The sequence below is a fragment of the Anolis sagrei genome, chromosome 5 (assembly GCF_037176765.1).
Source record: "Anolis sagrei isolate rAnoSag1 chromosome 5, rAnoSag1.mat, whole genome shotgun sequence".
Lineage (NCBI taxonomy): Eukaryota > Metazoa > Chordata > Lepidosauria > Squamata > Dactyloidae > Anolis > Anolis sagrei.
In genome coordinates, this window is record NC_090025.1 from 189279811 (window position 1) to 189297304 (window position 17494).

Here is a 17494-nt window from a genome sequence, read left to right on the forward strand (position 1 = left end):
GCTTCAGAAGTTTTTTTAGCGTATTGCGCGATCGCGGCCGCCATTAACGAATCGATTCGTTATTGTTTCGTTATTGTTTTGTAATTTTTTTTACCATTTACGAAATTTCGTAAATATCGAACTTTTTTTTAAGGGAAATTTCGGAATTCTTTTAAATATCGAAACGCAAAAAACCCCAAAAAACGAATCGATTTTAGAAACAAATTTTTCCGTTGTTACCCAGCCTAATAGAAGTCTACAAAAGATGGCCAACTTGTGGCCCTACAGATGTTGCTGGATTCCAACTCCTATCAGCCTGAGCCAACGTGCTGGAAAGGGATGATAAGAATTGCAGTCTGATGGTAACACTGCTAGTCTCCAATAATACAAAGTGAAAGTGCTTGAACTCAACACATGGGGAGTTCTAATGGGTACATCAAAACTACTGGGTCTATCTGTCTAAACTCACGAGATGTTATGCTATGTGTTTGTGTTTTAATCTAATCTTTAGGTGTTTTTATCTAAGTGTTTTAGATGGTTTATGTTGTATCTTAATCTATGCTGTATCCCATCTTGAGCTTTGGGAGAGGCGGGTAAGAAATAAAGTATATGATGATAATGATGAATATTATCACCATCACCACTAACTATGGAGCTCCCGGTGGGGCAGTGGGTTAAACCGCTGAGCTGTTGAACCTGCTGACTGAAAGGTTGCTGGGAATGGGGTGAGCTCCTGCTGTTACCTTCAGCTTCTGCCAACCTAGCAGTTTGAAAACATGGAAATGTAAGTAAATCAATAGGTACCACTTTGGCAGGAAGGTAATGGCACTCCATATAGTCATGCCAGCCACATAACCTTGGAGTTGCCTATGGACAACGCCAGTTCTTTGGCTTAGAAATTGAGATGACCCCCAGAGTTGGACATGACTGAACTTAATGTCAAGGGGGAATCTTTCCCTTTCCCTTTACTATCATCTCTGCTCATTTTTAGTTACTTATGGGACTACAAATTGCATAATCCCCGTCAGATCATGATGATTTTTTTGTTTAATTTTGTTTTTGTAATTCTAGTCTCCACTTAAAAAACAACTCTTCTATTCTCTGCAAAGGGAATATCTATTCTCCATGGCAAAAGTTGGAATTGGTGCAAAAGAATTACAACACATCAAATAGTAATCCCATCTTTCCACCTTAAAGTAGCTGAAGATAGCTCTGTTTCAAATCATCCGATGTAGACTTGGGGGCTCTCATTCACTTCAACAGACTGCAGGTCCTCAAACCACACGTTCCCATTCTGCAAGGGCAGAGCGGGTTCTACCAGTCATCAGAGTGCCACAGGTAGGTAAGTCGACTGCTTGGGCTGTAATTGGCTCACAGTGATGCAAGCTGGAACATGTTGCATTTGAAGCACAGCAGGACTCAAGAGATGTGAAATGATTTCCTATCTTTGGAAGCAATTCATTTGATTTCAATCTCAGCCTCACAGGCAAAAGCATCATGACTGATTAAAATACATGGGGGTGGGGGAGGGAATGACACATTGCAGACATTAAAGAGGAAGCAGCTTTTATAAAAAGTTAGTTTTGCTTCCCAGGTCGACGGAGTAAGTGCAAGCCATTGCTGATCAGAGTCTATTGTCGAAGGCTTTCATGGCCGGAATCACTGGGTTGTTGTAGGTTTTTTTCAGGCTATATGGCAATGTTCTAGAGGCATTCTCTCCTGACGTTTCGCCTGCATCTATGGCAAGCATCCTCAGAGGTAGTGAGGATGCTTGCCATAGATGCTCAAGCATCCTCAGAGGTAGTGAGGATGCTTGCTACTACCTCTGAGGATACTTGCCATAGATGCAGGCGAAACCTCAGGAGAGAATGCCTCTAGAACATGACCATATAGCCCGATAAAACCTACAACAACCCAGACCTAAGGCTGTTTTTGGCACTGAAAAATATACAAGATCTGTAATCTGAACATCTCATTTCTGTAAACAGGATTGTGGCAAATTTACTAATACTTGAATTATTGTGTCCTCTTCTATTGTTTTAAAGCCCTACTCAATTCTGTGCATGTATGTTTGTGAAAAGATGGTGGAGAATGCTTACACGGATAACGACCAATCCTTTACCGTTGGCCAAGACATGGATATTTCTCCCCTTCTCCCTTTCTTGTTGCTTTCCTTAGCACCAATGGCATACAATCTTATCTGTCCATAGCTTGCAGAGCAGTTAAGAAGCTTCCCAACCACCCCCACATCTCAGCTATGAAGTCTCCTTTTTGTCGATGGATGTTTGGGGCTGACAAGTCAACAGCTACAGAGCTTTCAGTGACTGCAGAAGCGTGCATTTGTCTTTGTCTTATTACTGAGCTTATCTGATCATGGGGATAAAGTGCTAAACCACTCTGTTTTTATACATCTCTGTGTTCTGTACTTTCACATGACACCTCACCCAGTAATCAACAACCACAGATTATGCCCTAAAAGATTACCTAAATCTGGATTCAATTTAATATATAACTACATCTCCAACACACACCTCTACAGTCTTGTAAAGTAGTGGTTCTTGAATATTGTACCAGTGAGACTCTTTCAACAGAAAACATGCATTTGCTTGTCGCTTAATGCTAGGGATGAGAAAAGCTCAGCCTTGATAGACGACTGAGATATTTTGTTTTAAATTCCCACATGGTAATATGCACACTTCTTCGTATGCATTTTCTATATTCTATATGCATTCTCCTCAAAGTATGTGTTTGTATAATTTCCCCCTGTTGACTAAAGAATGCCTATGCATATTTTTAGCTGTCTGTATTTTTAACCAACCAATTCTTAAAATGTACACTTGATTATATGTGAGTTTTATGTCTCTGAAAGGCACCAAACGTCTTGCAAATGTGTGAATCTCTGCTGCATGTTGAGCTTTCTTTTGAAATAACTTTTGGAAGGTGTAAAATTTCAGAAAAACTCTCAGCTCCTCTGAATTTTTTTCCTTGATTATTTACTGCACGTAGTTCTCGGTGCTTCCTTTCCTTTCTGTACCTTTTGAGAACTTGGCAAGCATTTTTTTACATGTTGTTGTTCATTCGTTCAGTCGTTTCCAACTCTTCATGACTTCATGGACCAGTCCACGCCAGAGCTCCCTGTTGGCCGTCACCACCCCCAGCTCCTTCAAGGTCAATCCAGTCACTTCAAGGATGCCATCCATCCATCTTGCCCTTGCTCGGCCCCTCTTCCTTTTTCCTTCCATTTTCCCCAGCATAATTGTCTTCTCTAATCTTTACTTTCTTCTCATGATGTGGCCAAAGAACTTCATCTTTGCCTCTAGTATCCTTCCCTCCAATGAGCAGTCAGGCTTTATTTCTTGAAGTCTGGACTGGTTGGATCTTCTCGCTGTCCAAGGCACTCTCAGAACTTTCCTCCAGCACCACAGTTCAAAAGCATCTATCTTCCTTCGCTCAGCCTTCCCTATGGTCCAGTTTTTTACATAGGAAAATATAATTGGTATTGCAACTGGGAAAAGAACTTGTGGGAATCTTGTGTAAGGAATCAAATAAGTTTTTATCATGCAGAAAGCCTCTGGGGGAAGGAAATAACTGTTTGAGTGTGCCAATAATTATAATACATAATAGATTCTAATATCTGACCTTTATGGATACTGTCCTTTCATATTTCAGTCACTTGGTAGCATTAAATTTAGTCATAAACCAGAAGTTGGGTTGTTATAGCTTTTTCAGGCTATATGACCATTTTCTAGAAGCATTCTCTCCTGACGTTTCACCTGCATCTATGGCAGGCATCCATAGATGCAGGCGAAACATCAGGAAAGAGTGCTTCTAGAACATGGCCATATAGCCCAAAAACCTACAACAATCCAGTGATTCCGGCCATGAAACTTGAAGTTGCCATCCTGGTATTTTGTAGACCTTACAATACATGGCAGAAGTCACGTTTTAAACTCTAAGTACAACCAAGACCAAGAAAATGGCACAGCTTCTCTATATCACATGGATTTATCTTTAATAGTACCTGCAGCCAAAAGATGTAATGAACCAACATAAGTTTTGCACCAACATGTAGTTTTAAGCAAAACCCTACAACTCAAAATACAAATGAATGGGCTCACAAAATTGCAGTATTGAATCAGATGAGGCAGAAGAGTTCTAGATCCTTGCTGGAAAAAAACAACATGAATGAACAATGAAAAGGAAAATAGGGTTGAACTGGACAACAGCCTTTCTCCTGGTAATTGCACAGGTCTCATTGTTGTTGTTGTTATGACTATTATTAAAACCCTGCTTTATCTCTCCTGAAGGAGACTCAAAGTGGCTGACCACCACACATGTTGATGTTTATTCGTTCAGTCGCTTCCAACTCTTCATAACCTCATGGACCAGCCCATGCCAGAACTTCCTATGGGCTGTGGCCACCCCCAGATCCTTCAAGGTCATGCCAGTCACTTCAAGGATAACCTCTATCCATTTTGCCCTTGGTTGGCCCCTCTTCCTTTTTCCTTTCATTTTCCCCAGCAGCATTATCTTCTCCAAGGTATCCTGTCTTCTGATTATGTGGTCAAAGTACTTCATGTTTGCCTCTAATATCCTTCCCTCCAGTGAGCACTTGGGCATTATTTCCTGGAGTATGGATTCGCTGGATCTTCTTGTGGTCCAATGTACTCTCAGAATTTTCCTCCAACAGTTCAAAAGCTTGTATCTTCCTTCGCTCAGCCTTTCTTATGGTCCAGCTTTTGCATTCATAGATTACTATGGGGAATACTATTGCTTTAAATATGTGGACTTTCGTTGCCAGTGTGATGTCTCTACTCTTCACTATTTTATCGAGATTTATAACAATCACTTGAATGGTCCGACCTTCATTGTGGATTATGTGATATTTATAGCAGAGAGTGGTAATGTTTATATTTTAATTGCTTTTAATCTTGTTTAGATTTTTAACTGAATGTTTATTTATTGTTGAATTGTTTTAGGGCACTGAATTATTGCCTCTGTTGTAAGTCGCCTTGAGTCCCTTTCGGGGTCGAGAAAGGTGGGATATAAATATAATAAATCAATAAATTAATAAATAATCTCTCCCAAAGGAGACTCAAAGCAGTTGACTAGCCACATATGCAAATAGCCATATTCCAAACAAGGTAAAAAAAAAAAACCAATTATAATGTGACCTTCAAAAAATAAACAAAAAGTAAATTTTCATGCAAACTCAACAGAGCTCTACAAATTAAACATGTGATAACTAGGGAGATTGTGGTGCTTTTCCCCCCAAACAGATCTACTTAGTTATGTGCTGATATTTAAAGAACTTTGCCCAATTCGGTTTCCTAGACATGTTAACACTCTTAAACATGAATGAATGATTTCTTATCAATTTGGGTAGCTCCATCAAGTATGTTTTATAGTGTTCTAAAGACCTCTTGGGTTTATAACAGTAAGAGATTAAAGAAACATAATTTTATTTAAGGAGACTGTCATAGGAGATAGTTTCTATGCTACCATGTAGAGTACTGATAATGGAGAAAGCCCACCTTCAGCTCTATGGTCTTGCCATGGATGCGTTCTTGTTTTGCTCCTGGTTTGTGCATGGAACCCTGCCCAGGGAGATACGTGTTTCAACTTGTCCAAACTCCTCTCCTTTTTGAAAATTAAGATGCACACACATCACACATGCACCTCCAACGCTCTTGTGCAACACAGAGCAAAATCAAAGCATCTTGCATCCAGTAATTGGCCTTTTCTTCCCAAGGACTCAAACCTCTTTATGGAAGAATCATTTTGGGAGTCACTGCTTGCTTGAGTGTGGCCCAACAGCAAAATGAAAATAATTTTGATTCAGCTCCGCACGTAATAGGACCTTGAGGAATAATTGGTGCAGTGGCTTCTGTAATTAAAAAAGGAGGGAAGAGGACCTGAATCAACGCTGGGACATGTTCTCATGCTTAAATGCTAGAGCGCCTTTAGGAGAAAACTGGGAGGCTGATTACTTAACCCTTGTGGAAAATGACATGTTTATCAACAAAAACATAATTTATTGCCACACTGGCTTGAAAAAAAGACAGCCTAGTCATCCCACTCACAAAGCCAAAGGTATAGATTTGCACAGGACAGACATCTGCCGGAGGAAATTTCTAACTGTGTCAGTCTTAAGACAAAATACAGAGGCCACAATCTTGAGACAGGCTATTACGTTAGCGTCCTGTTGAACAACAACAATTGTGGGGGTATAGGTTGCAACAGGACTGAATAGTAAATAACTTTCTCTGGATTGGGTTATAACCCAATTTGTGATTCCTCACGCTGAAGCCTGCAGGCTGATTTCTGTTATTACTTCTTCTACACACATGAAGCAATACAGTTACACAAGCAAAAAAACAGTAAACTCCTTCTCATAAAGCAGGATATGATCATCTTCTACTACTACTGCTACTACTACTGCTACTGCTACTACTTTTTAATTATATAATTTAAAGCTATGATCTACATTGGGTCTCAAATCCCTTAAAAAGTAGAGTACAAATAAATACTACTATTGGGTTGTTATGAGTTTTCTGGGCTGTAAGACCATGTTTCAGAAGCATTCTCTCCTGACATTTCACTTGCATCTATGGCAGAGGTTGTGAGGTTTCCACAACCTCTGAGGATGCCTGCCACAGATGTAGGTGAAATGTCAGGAGAGAATACTTCCAGAACATGGCCATACAGCCCAAAAAAGTCACAACAACCCAGTGATTCCGGCCTTGAAAGCCTTTGATGTTACATTGAACATCTCTACAGGGATAAACTGTTCCAAGACACACGGAAGATCCCACAACTTCTGAGGATGCCTGCCACAGATGCAGGTGAAATGTCAGGAGAGAATGCTTATAGAACATGGCCATACAGCCCTGAAAACTCACAACAACCCAGTGATTCCAGCCATGAAAGCCTTCGACAAGACTACTACTATTACTACATTTTTATCCCACTGTTCCCCCAAGGAGCTGGGGACAGTGTTGCCAGGGATGAGATAAGACAGAAGTAGGAGGCTGATCAATGTGAGAAGATATGGTTAAACCATAGTGTTTGGGAAGAAGGGGAGAAGGGTTAAGTCAAATGCCATGTGAAAAATATAACTTTGGAGGCAGGATTTATGATGTGTTTGTGTATTGTTGATGCTGTTGTGTACTATTACATCAGCTTCTATTTATGTCAACTCTTCACAGTTCTGCAGAGGATATTTTGAACAGGTGACTTCCTTTTCCTCCTGAACATGATTTTTTCCATATTTTAGTACATGCGGTACTACCACTTCTTAGTTCATTGCTACAGATTTTAAAACCCTATCTTGTATTCTGTGTGCATATTATAAAAATATATTATTTCAGTTAAGCACTTTTCTGAAGGGATAAGGGGAAGGGAACAAATCTGTCATCTGATGATGGGAAAGAAAACATATCTATGTTATTGTTTTGCAAGTGTTTACGTTTGTTTAAAATCTTAGTTCATGATGCATGAGATACTATATTCAGAGAACCAAAGGACAAAGTGCAGTTATCTGTCCCCACTGAGATATGGTACGTTATTTATGGCAGTGCTTTTAAAGCTATCTGATATTAAGGGCTAGAAATTCCACATCACCCATGTGCCAGGGAGCAGTACCATAATTATGTTGGTGGTCTACAATAAATTCTTTCTCTTCTGGAAACTCTCCAGTGACAAGTCACCAGTAGCTTGCGGACTACTATCAAGTTTATGGAGGGAGTTAAAAGAATGTCAGTTGAACATCAGTTAAGTTGGTTGTGTGAGATTTTTGCTTTTTTTACTGGATGCCATTTAATGCCACAATTAGGGCATTCATTATAGGCCTGTCCCAAATGGAATATCATCCCCACTATCTGAATGGAACATTTTTTTTGTTCTAAGGAATGAGTATGCCTTATAGAAAGTACTTCCTTAAATTTAAGGCAGTGGTTCCCAACCTGTGGTCTGTGGACCACCAGTGGTAAGTGTGAACAAAAATACGGCTCGCAGTTTCACCATTGCTATGCCATTGTCAAGAATCCACACAGCAACAAGAGCAACTGGTCTCGTAAAACCCTCTTATAATGCCAAGGCAATGGGGATGTCGAGAGGGGAGAGGCTGAGTAGCCATGAAAATTTACTATTATCACATCAGCTCTAGATTATTAAATATGGTTTTCTGTGGGTGAGCAGATGGCAACTACTAAATGGCATATGTTCTATCTCAGAAACTAGGGCTGATAGGGTCTGTGTAATGCAATTTTCTGAATCAGCACCCCAAATAACCAAACCGAACCTAGAGTTGACCAAAAACCGATTCGTAACCCTTTTGGTACTAATGTTGGAGAGTGGCCAGTGGTCAAAGTGGTCCCTAGTCAAGGGGGCACCTAATCAAGTGGTTCCTGGTCAAAAAAAGGTTGGGAACCACTGGTTTAAGGAATCAAAGGTGCCAGAATGTTTTCTAAATGATTTTGAAGTCAATAAGAAATATCCACTTTAGGCACCATGTGGACAGACTAGTTCTTAACTACAACCAAGAGGTGTTTATTGGAATCTCCAATGTGCCAAAGAGATAGGGCAGACTTTGTTTTTAAATATTCTCTTGCCAGGCAACTACAAAGCAGAGAAGGTAGTCCCATTTTGTACTTGAAAGTCCAGACAACAAGGTCAGGTAAAAAAAAAGGGAATAGAATAAACCAGTGCTCTGGTTTATTCTATTCGTGTCACTTGGTAATTTTCAGAAAGCGAAAAAATGTCCAAGTGAGGAAAGATGTAGAAGCTGCCAGCCTTTCTAAGTCTGACGTGACACCGACTCAATGCACTGACAATTACTCAATGCGCTTTTTTATTTGCTATGTATAAATAAGGGAGAGTGACGAGGTTAAGCCCACCCAACCCTAGAGTCTCTGGACAGGATAATATGTATTAAAGAAACCACAAAGCCATCAAGGTTTTAATGAATTAAATCCAGACCAAATTCTAAATCCTGGAACCTATCCATCTATCAACTTAAGGCTCTTTCTCCCCAGAGGAAGAAAGACCAGTCTAAACAAAAATTCCATCAATATTTCTCTAAACCTGTCTATTCTCCTTCCTGAATTCAAAGGAACGGTTGGAAATGGGCACAGTAACATTTCAGTTCTGTTATCCCACCGTTAGCACTTAGCCATTCATGGCTGAGCGGGCCTTTGTGCTATAATTGGGCTACCCATTAGGTGTACGAACAGTCGAAGACACTCACGGCCAAGCCTGTATTGTCTTTCCTCCGCCCCAGCTGGGTCTTAAACTGTCTCCATTTTTCTCTCCCAAGTATCACTTGTTCCCTGTCTCCCTTTTTCATGCCACAGTCAAGTTCTCCTCCGGAGCTTTCCACTGAATGGGCAGTGTCTCGCAAGGTAACCAACACCGCCCACAGCTGCGCCCCACAATAGCTCCCTCCTGCTTGCATTACAGCTTGGGGAAGACTTGGTCACGGGGCCCTAACTGTGGCAAACACTGGTCCGATTCATAAAAACGTGCAGGAGGAGGGGCTTTCCAGCAGGATCCCTTTACCTGTTTCCCCACCACAAAACAGGGGACTAAATGGAATGGGTCGTGAGTGTCTTTGGCCTGTAATGCAATCCCGCTGCCTGACAAGTCAATAGAGAGCCAACCCTTCCCTCCTGAGCCACACATAGAGAGCCAAGGTTAGAAGCAAACACAGTTTGGATAGGCCTACACAGGGAGCTTAATGAGCCCCATTATTTGGCTATTGTGGGCAAACACTATGAAGCCAGTAATCTAAATTACCAAAGTCTGAATAACTTGTCGCTAAATGGCACAGTGAGTTCAAAAGAACCCTAACAATGACTCATTTATTTTGCCTTGCAGAGGAGGAAAACTGTCCCACCAAAAGCCTAGAGGTAAGAAACGCTGTCAGAGAAGTTTCTGAATATAGAAGAACCACTGAAATAAAACTTGAGTCTTCTGTGATGTCTGAACACAGCACACTCCGCATTTAATTAACAAAGCATTTTTATTTTAAGCTCTCCACAAGACAGACGCTATTTTAAATAAAGAGGCAACGCACGAGGAGGCTCCAGATTGATGTGTCCAATAATTTCCAACGTGATTCTTTTGTGACTATCAGAAAGCTGTCTTTTGTACTTCCCAGCTTTGAAAATCCTAGTCTCAAGGCAACTTAGGGCCACTTCACACTCAGGTAGTGTTACTCTGGCGTCTGCTATTTCAGTAAACTCATAAAGTGAATCAGAGAGAAAGAGAGAGCAGAAGAATTAGTCCTGGCCCATATTTATGGTATATTTTGCAGGCGTGCTTTCTTGACCGTTAAGCAAACCTTGACCGGGACTGTGCTGTTGTGCGCTGGGCCTATGATAGTGTCTGTTTACAGGACGCGCTTTCTGTATGCCCAACGGGACGCTGGGGTGCCTCAGCTAAAGGGTCCCTTAGGTTTCCCAACACAAAGTTCTGTAGAGGCTCAAAGTAAGTTCAACAAAGTTCTTTATTAGGGCTTAAATCTTCAAACTAATGAATTAAATACTTTATAATGTTGAAAAACTAGTAGTTTCTCGATCTGCCAACAAGGTACAGGCAACTGCTTGATATATTGTCGAAGGCTTTCATGGCTGGAATCACTAGGTTCTTGTGGGTTTTTTCGGGCTATAGAGCCATGTTCTAGAGGCATTTCTCCTGACGTTTCGCCTGCATCTATGGCAAGCATCCTCAGAGGTTGTGAAGTCTGCTTGATAAACTGTTCCTTTCTTTCTTGGGGAAACTTTCTGACCACTCCTTGGGCAATCTTCCTTTACCTTACTGGCGTGAGGCCCCTTCTCCTGGCTCCAATCTGCTTTATGGATAGCTCGAGTGTCCCTTACCAGATAAGGTTTTCTATAGATCTGCCAAGCTGGTGTCCTTTAGATTTTCCACAAAGGTTGTGGAACCATTCCTTTTGCCTAGCAAAGCTGTCTGTAATTCCCAGCAAAGCTGGCTGTATTTCTTTTTTCCCCAGCAAAGCTGTGAGAAATGAAGCCTTTTTGCAGGTTGGAGAGAGAAGCCCACATGTCCTGTCTGTTAGGCTCCAAGCTGTGAGACTGAACTAAAAGTCCCCTTTTCCCTCCAAACCTGGGGAAAGGGGCGGGTGTAAAGGCTCTCACGATGATTGATATGTTGTTGGCCCTATGATTGCAACCTGGGGAAAGCTACCCAACTGCAAAAAAGCATAGCTTGAATAGATTCATGCAAACTAACAGTGCAAGAAAAAGAATCAAATCTCCTGGCACAGCCGTACCAGCACAAGGACCGCCTTCCACCTGGAAACTGATGTCCTCACTGCGAGAGAACATGTGGATGGTCCTCCAAGTGTACTGTCTTGGCGGGGGATACAAAGGTGGCTGGGGAGCCCTACTGTATCCACCGCCAAGACAGTACACTTGGAGGACCATCATCCTTAGACTACAAGGGATCCCCTAAGTAATATTTTGCAGAACTTGAAAATACTGAATTACAAGTAACATAATTACCTACAATTAAGGGGTTGGACATTAGGAATTTTAAGGTATTTTGGCACCCATTTTCCAACTTTTCTTTTCAATTCATTTCACAGCTCTTATTGGTGGGCCAAAGGGTCTTAAGCACTAATTTGAATCCATTCCTCAGACAATGTGATCTTAAGCAATTTATGTCTTCAAAACTCCATAGGAGGCCCTCTTTGTGAAACACTTTGAATACTGCACTACCATGTCAGGACAAAGAATTATTTTAAGTGAACTGTGTTCTATGCAGGGTGGAGGTGTGTTTATGTGAGATAAACTAGAATCCATGGAAGCATGGAAGCAAAACAAGTGGGAACATCAAAGCAGGAATGTTCAGGGTCTAGATCGAGATTCAACCCCAATGTTCCAACTTTAAAAAAAAATTATAGTTTCCTTAAAACATTCCCTTAAACGATTTAGTAGCCTTTCCCCCAGAAAACAGGAAGTGAGCAGAACTCATTTCTGATACTAAAAAAAAGAGATTTCAATAAAATATCTGAGGGAAGGAAACGTGGTAGAATTGTATTCCCGGATATCCTACAATGCTAAGCAATACATTCTTTGTGTTGTCGAAGACTTTCATGGCTGGAATCACTGGGTTGCTGTGAGTCTTCCGGGCTGTATGGCCATCTTCCAGAAGAATTCTCTCCTGACTTTGCACCCGCATCTATAGCTGGCATGCTCACAACCTCTGAGGATGCCTGCCATAGATTTGAAGGAAACATCAGGAAAGAAAGCTTCTGGAACATCGCCATACAGCCCGAAAAACTCACAACATTCCAATACATTCTTTTTTCAAAAACTTATTTTTGAGAATGCAGCCAAGTTGGCTGTATTTCCTCCATCTTGTGTTAAAGTAAGAATCCATAGGGGTAATGACACCTTAAGGAAATGTGCACATACTCAGTAAATTAGTTATGGCTTAACTGCTAAGGCCATAATTTCTAGCCTTTGGTCCTTCAGGTGTTTTGGCCTTCAACTCCCAGAAATCCCAGTCGGTTTAACAGCTGTTAGCAAAGGTGGAAGCTGAAGCGCAAAATGTCTGGAGGACCAAAGGTTGGGAACCACTGTGCTAAGGCATCACTAGTATAAAACATACATATACTTGTTGAAGGACTCTTGGGGAAAAATCTACATTCCATGCAAGGATTCCAATGACCAGAAGTCATTTTGTAAGCCATCTCAATTGGCGATCCAATCGTGACCACACTCTATGTCCTCTCCATCCTAGGGAAGGCCAATGGAAGAGCTTTTTTACAACCACACTGAGTATGACTCTCATTGAATTTCCACTGTCAATACTACCTTTTCTTTATAGCAGTGGTTCTCAACCTGTGGGTCCCCAGATGTTTTGGCCTTCAACTTCCAGAAATCCTAACTGCTGGTAATCTGGCTGGGATTTCTGGGAGTTGTAGGCCAAAACCTGGGGAGCCACAGGTTGTGAACCACTGCTCTACAGGAAATATAATATGTCTACTAAAAAAGTTAACCAGTCCATAGTTTGAATAGGCTACTATGTGACAACAATAAAGGGTATGTGTTCGAAAATCTGCTGGCAATGAAAGCTCAGCAACTTCAGGCCAGTCTTTTCTAGATAACCAATCTGAAATACTTCTCTACAGATACTGAATTAGTGCCTTCCTGACTTGATAACACCAGAGGACACTCACACATGAACCGGCAGCTCATTCATATCATACAGAAAAGCAGCCAGAAATTTCTTAAAAAGCCAGCAATCCAATGTCCTGGGTCCATTAAGGATAAGATCTTCCACAACAAATTAAATAAAACAATTTATGGAGGCCGGTGCTTGAGATAAAATAGATTTACGGGTTGACCTTTTATTCATTTAAAGAACAAAATTAGCTCTAATTGTATTAGAATGGAATCCAGTAAATTTCTCCTAATGTGGCATTTATGCAAGTGGTGCTGTAATTGTTTACTGCAAAGATAGAAATGCTCTGATTATAATCTATTTTCCACTTGGTTTTACTATGCAGTCAAGGCACTTGTGGGGGAAAAAATCACTTGAAAATTAACACTTTCTCTAGACCATGTTGTCACTATTTAGAAGAGCTATACTGGAATCTTCACTGATCTGAGCACCCACATCTAAACCATTACAAAGGAAATTGATTTTGCAAAAAGGTAGAAGATATTTGCATGAGGCTGTTCTGTCCCCAAGAGTTTGCTTAGGAATCATTAAAAATGTTATAGCCATTTGACCACTTGTGAATTGAGCAGCAAGCCTAAAGAAAATGGTTTCAGTTAGCAACAAGAACCATCTTAGGAGAAGCACTCATTAGTGTGAAAAATATGAATGCCTCTTCTAAGAAGGCACAATGCAAAATTTAGTTCATCCAACTGATCCTCAACATACCTGGGTTTGACCTTTACAGTTTCCATTATTCATGGATTTGATGAAAATGTTGTCTCTCTGAATCTCTAGGTCCTTTAGTGCAATTCTATTGCCAAGATTGACTATACAGTTGTGCAGGAGGACCTAGAGATTTCTAGAAAGGTGTTCACTCAGGTAAAATAAATAATGTATTGTCGAAGGCTTTCATGGCTGGAATCACTGGGTTGTTGTAGGTTTTTTGGGGCTATATGGCCATGTTCTAGAGGCATTCTCTCCTGACATTTTGCCTGCATCTATGGCAAGCATCCTCAGAGGTAGTGAGGTCTGTTAGAACTAAGAAAATGGGTTTATATATCTGTGGAATGACCAGGGTGGGACAAAGAACTCTTGTCTGTTGGAGCTACGCGTGAATGTTTCAACTGACCACCATGATTAGCATTTGATGGCCTGGCACTAACAAGACACACCAAAAAACTGCCAGGCCATCAAATGCTAATCAAGATAAAGATTACTGTTCAATCATTTGAAGTAAAGCTTTGTCAAAAAGATCTTCAAGTTCTTCAAGTTGTAGGAATAGGAGATCACTGCAGAGGTGGCCTTTATCCTAAGTCACCATTTGCCTGACTCCTGAGAAGGGTGTTTCATAGTCATCTTAAGAAATGGAATGTTTCAAAGGACAGAACTAAGCTATCAAAGATATGGTGGAGAAAATAAATAAATTAAATCTGTTTATAGGAGGCTACTACTCAGCTGACTCCCAGATGCAAGATGCAAGAAGAGCAGAAGAGAAGGGCTACAGAAAGGGCAGAGGAGGAAGGGAGCTATACAGCACAGTTTTAATAATAATAATAATAATAATAATAATAATAACCTCACAATTGTGGGGGGGGGGAACCAAGTATGGATCATCGATGTTGAAAATTCCCAGGAAATAGCAGAATTTACAAGAAGCAACTAAAAAAGCTTACATGATATGAGGATTTAATGATAGAACTGCAAAGACTCTGGCACAAGCCAGTAAAGTTGGTCCCCATGCTGATCGGCACTTTGGGTGCAATGCCTTAACTATTTTAATGTATATGGATGTATTTATTATGTGTTTTATATCATGTTTGGCATTGAATTGTTGCCTTTTTGGAAGCAATTCTGAGTCCCTCCTCAAAGGTCGAGAAGGACAGAGTATAAATGCTTGAAATAAATAAAATAAATAAATCCTGGCTTGGATGGCTGGACTTTGGCAATACCACATTGATCTGACTCTAACAAGGGCTGCATCCACCCGATACTTGGTGAAGCTCCTCTACTGATGTGACTTCTTCTCTAATTCACCACTTCTCAATTTTTCATCATGAGTGGTTGGACTTGGGTAGCTCTGCACTGGCCTGACTCTAGGCTCATTGCTTGCCTCTTCAAGCTTGTCAGTCTCTCCTCCATTTTCCACTTGCTCCGTCACTGGTGGCTGGCTGAACTTCTTGGTTTGCTCTAATGCTTTATAGTTGTAGCATAACTGAATTTTTGCTGCTCTGCTGTTGTTCTTTGCACATTGCTTCCTCATGCCCACAGAAGGAGGAATAGTAAGTGTTTTAGCCTCTGTCTAGAAACACTAAAAACTCTTGGCCTGGTTAACAACAAATCCATGACTTGCCAGAAAGAAGTGGTGACTGAAACGAACCACTCTGGTTATCTCCATAGAAAGCAATTGATAAGAGGACCATCCAGAAATAGGGTTATTATAAACGTGAACATAACAACACACACTCCTAAAAATGTACCATGATCTCCTTAAAGGTCACAAGAGTTAAAGACAACCTTAAGAGAAAAGGCTCACATAGAACTGATCCAAAATTGTGGATAGATGTCCTTGGAGGTATTACTTGGGTTGGAAGTAGACCCTGAAAAAATGATTCATTGACCCATGATCTGTCCCTTCACAGATATATTAATTAGGAAATAAGGCGGTTTACTGTATGGTACTTTCTACAAGCATGGAAGAAAGTCATCCCATGAAACTGACACATGCCCCTCAAGATTTCATTGTCTAAAAATATCTGAACTTACATTTTGTCCTGACCAGCTCCCACTTTCAGTGTCAGCCTGGGAATCACAGGAGATGGTGCTGGAACAACAGGTTCCACTTTGATCTGCTAAAGGAAATAAATGCATTTCAGTGTGAAAAACATGCTGCTTATTTCAAAGAGAAATATTCAAACCACCTGAATATTTGTGTTTTTAATGTTTAAATTGCTTTTAAATTTTTGTTTTAATGTATATGTTTAATTTCTATTGTCTGTTGATGGCGTCGAATTGCAAGACTGCTCTGAGTCCCCTTTGGGGTTGAGGAGGACGGGATATAACTATAGTAAATAAATAGATAGATAGATAGATAGATAGATAGATAGATAGTTAGATAGATAGATAGATACAGGACATCATATAATGAGAAATTGTGTATATAATTTCACCATAGAACAGGTTCCAGTTGAAGTCATAGGAAGCCATTTGGGGAAGAGTAAAACATCACACCTACTATTTAGTAGATGAAGCACTGGCATGGTCTTTTGTTAAGTCCTTTCTCCCATGTTGTATTTATATGACAGGCAAAGCACAACTAAAGGAAAGTTTTTAAAGTATCTGTGCAGTGCTCTTCAGTTCCAAGCCCTGATTATTGTTCATAACAACACAAACTTATATGGTTCCCACAAAAATAATTGGTGCAACAATACAACAAAAACAGCTGAGAACACAACAGAAAAATTCTAGTGCATTGCTATTCTTGGGCCAAAGATGATACAACAGAAGGCCTGAGGAAAGAGAGTTGTTGTCTGTGGCTGAAATTTGGCACCAAGTACCAGCAGTTCAAACAAAGGGTGTCACAACGGACACCACCCACCTTACTATAGAATTCTAAGCAATAGACTGAAGTTGAAAGTACTCAACTGAAATTAATGCTGCAAGTCATGTAAATGTATACAGGTGAGTTTTAAACTTAAACTTGGTTATTGGATGGAGCTGACTTCAAGTATGGTACTTTTTAAAAAAATGTTCCTTACTCTGAATTTGGACATTTAAAGACAAAGAACATTTAGAAAAGGCCTTTCTGTCCTTTGTCAAGTGGCAGCCTTCAAATCCTTATTTGTTTACATTCTTCCATCTGAAATTGACTTTTTCTTTAAGAATTCCAAGAAGGCACAACCACTAACGCTTTGCAAAATCATGTAAGTGGCTAAGACCCAGTTAATAAATCAGTAAGGGTCTTCATAAAAACAACTAATCACAGTGCTTTTAGTCTTAGTCTTTCTCATGGAATGTGACCACTTACAGTGGAGGTTACATTTCAACAGCCTTGTTCGTTGTCATTTAGGCAACTTGCTAGAATGGCAATTGGCAAAGAAGCATGTTAATAGTCCTCTTGCTGGTTTATAATAAATTAGATGCCTCTGGGCATTCCTGCCATTTTTGGCCCCATCAGCTTGTATGTAGAGGTATATGGTTTGAGTTTGATTTGCTTGCCCTGACTAGTAGTCATCAATAGATTCAGACTATTACCGTATATACTCAAGTATAAGCTGACCCGAGTATAAGTTGAGGCACCTAATTTTACCACAAAAACTGGGAAAAC

At 40.4% G+C, this 17494-nt stretch overlaps 1 protein-coding gene across 2 annotated transcripts in view; it reads right to left on the reverse strand.

Moving 5' to 3' along the window:
* TAF3 (TATA-box binding protein associated factor 3) overlaps nt 1–17494 on the reverse strand; it is a 158764-nt gene that overhangs the window by 19243 nt on the left and 122027 nt on the right. Inside the window, exon 5 of one of the 2 annotated variants that reach the window (XM_067469322.1) lies at nt 15934–16016. In XM_067469322.1, coding sequence (XP_067325423.1) covers nt 15934–16016 — 83 coding nt within the window. Of the gene's footprint in view, nt 1–15933; nt 16020–17494 lie in introns of both variants that reach the window. The other variant, XM_067469321.1, reaches the window with a different exon arrangement.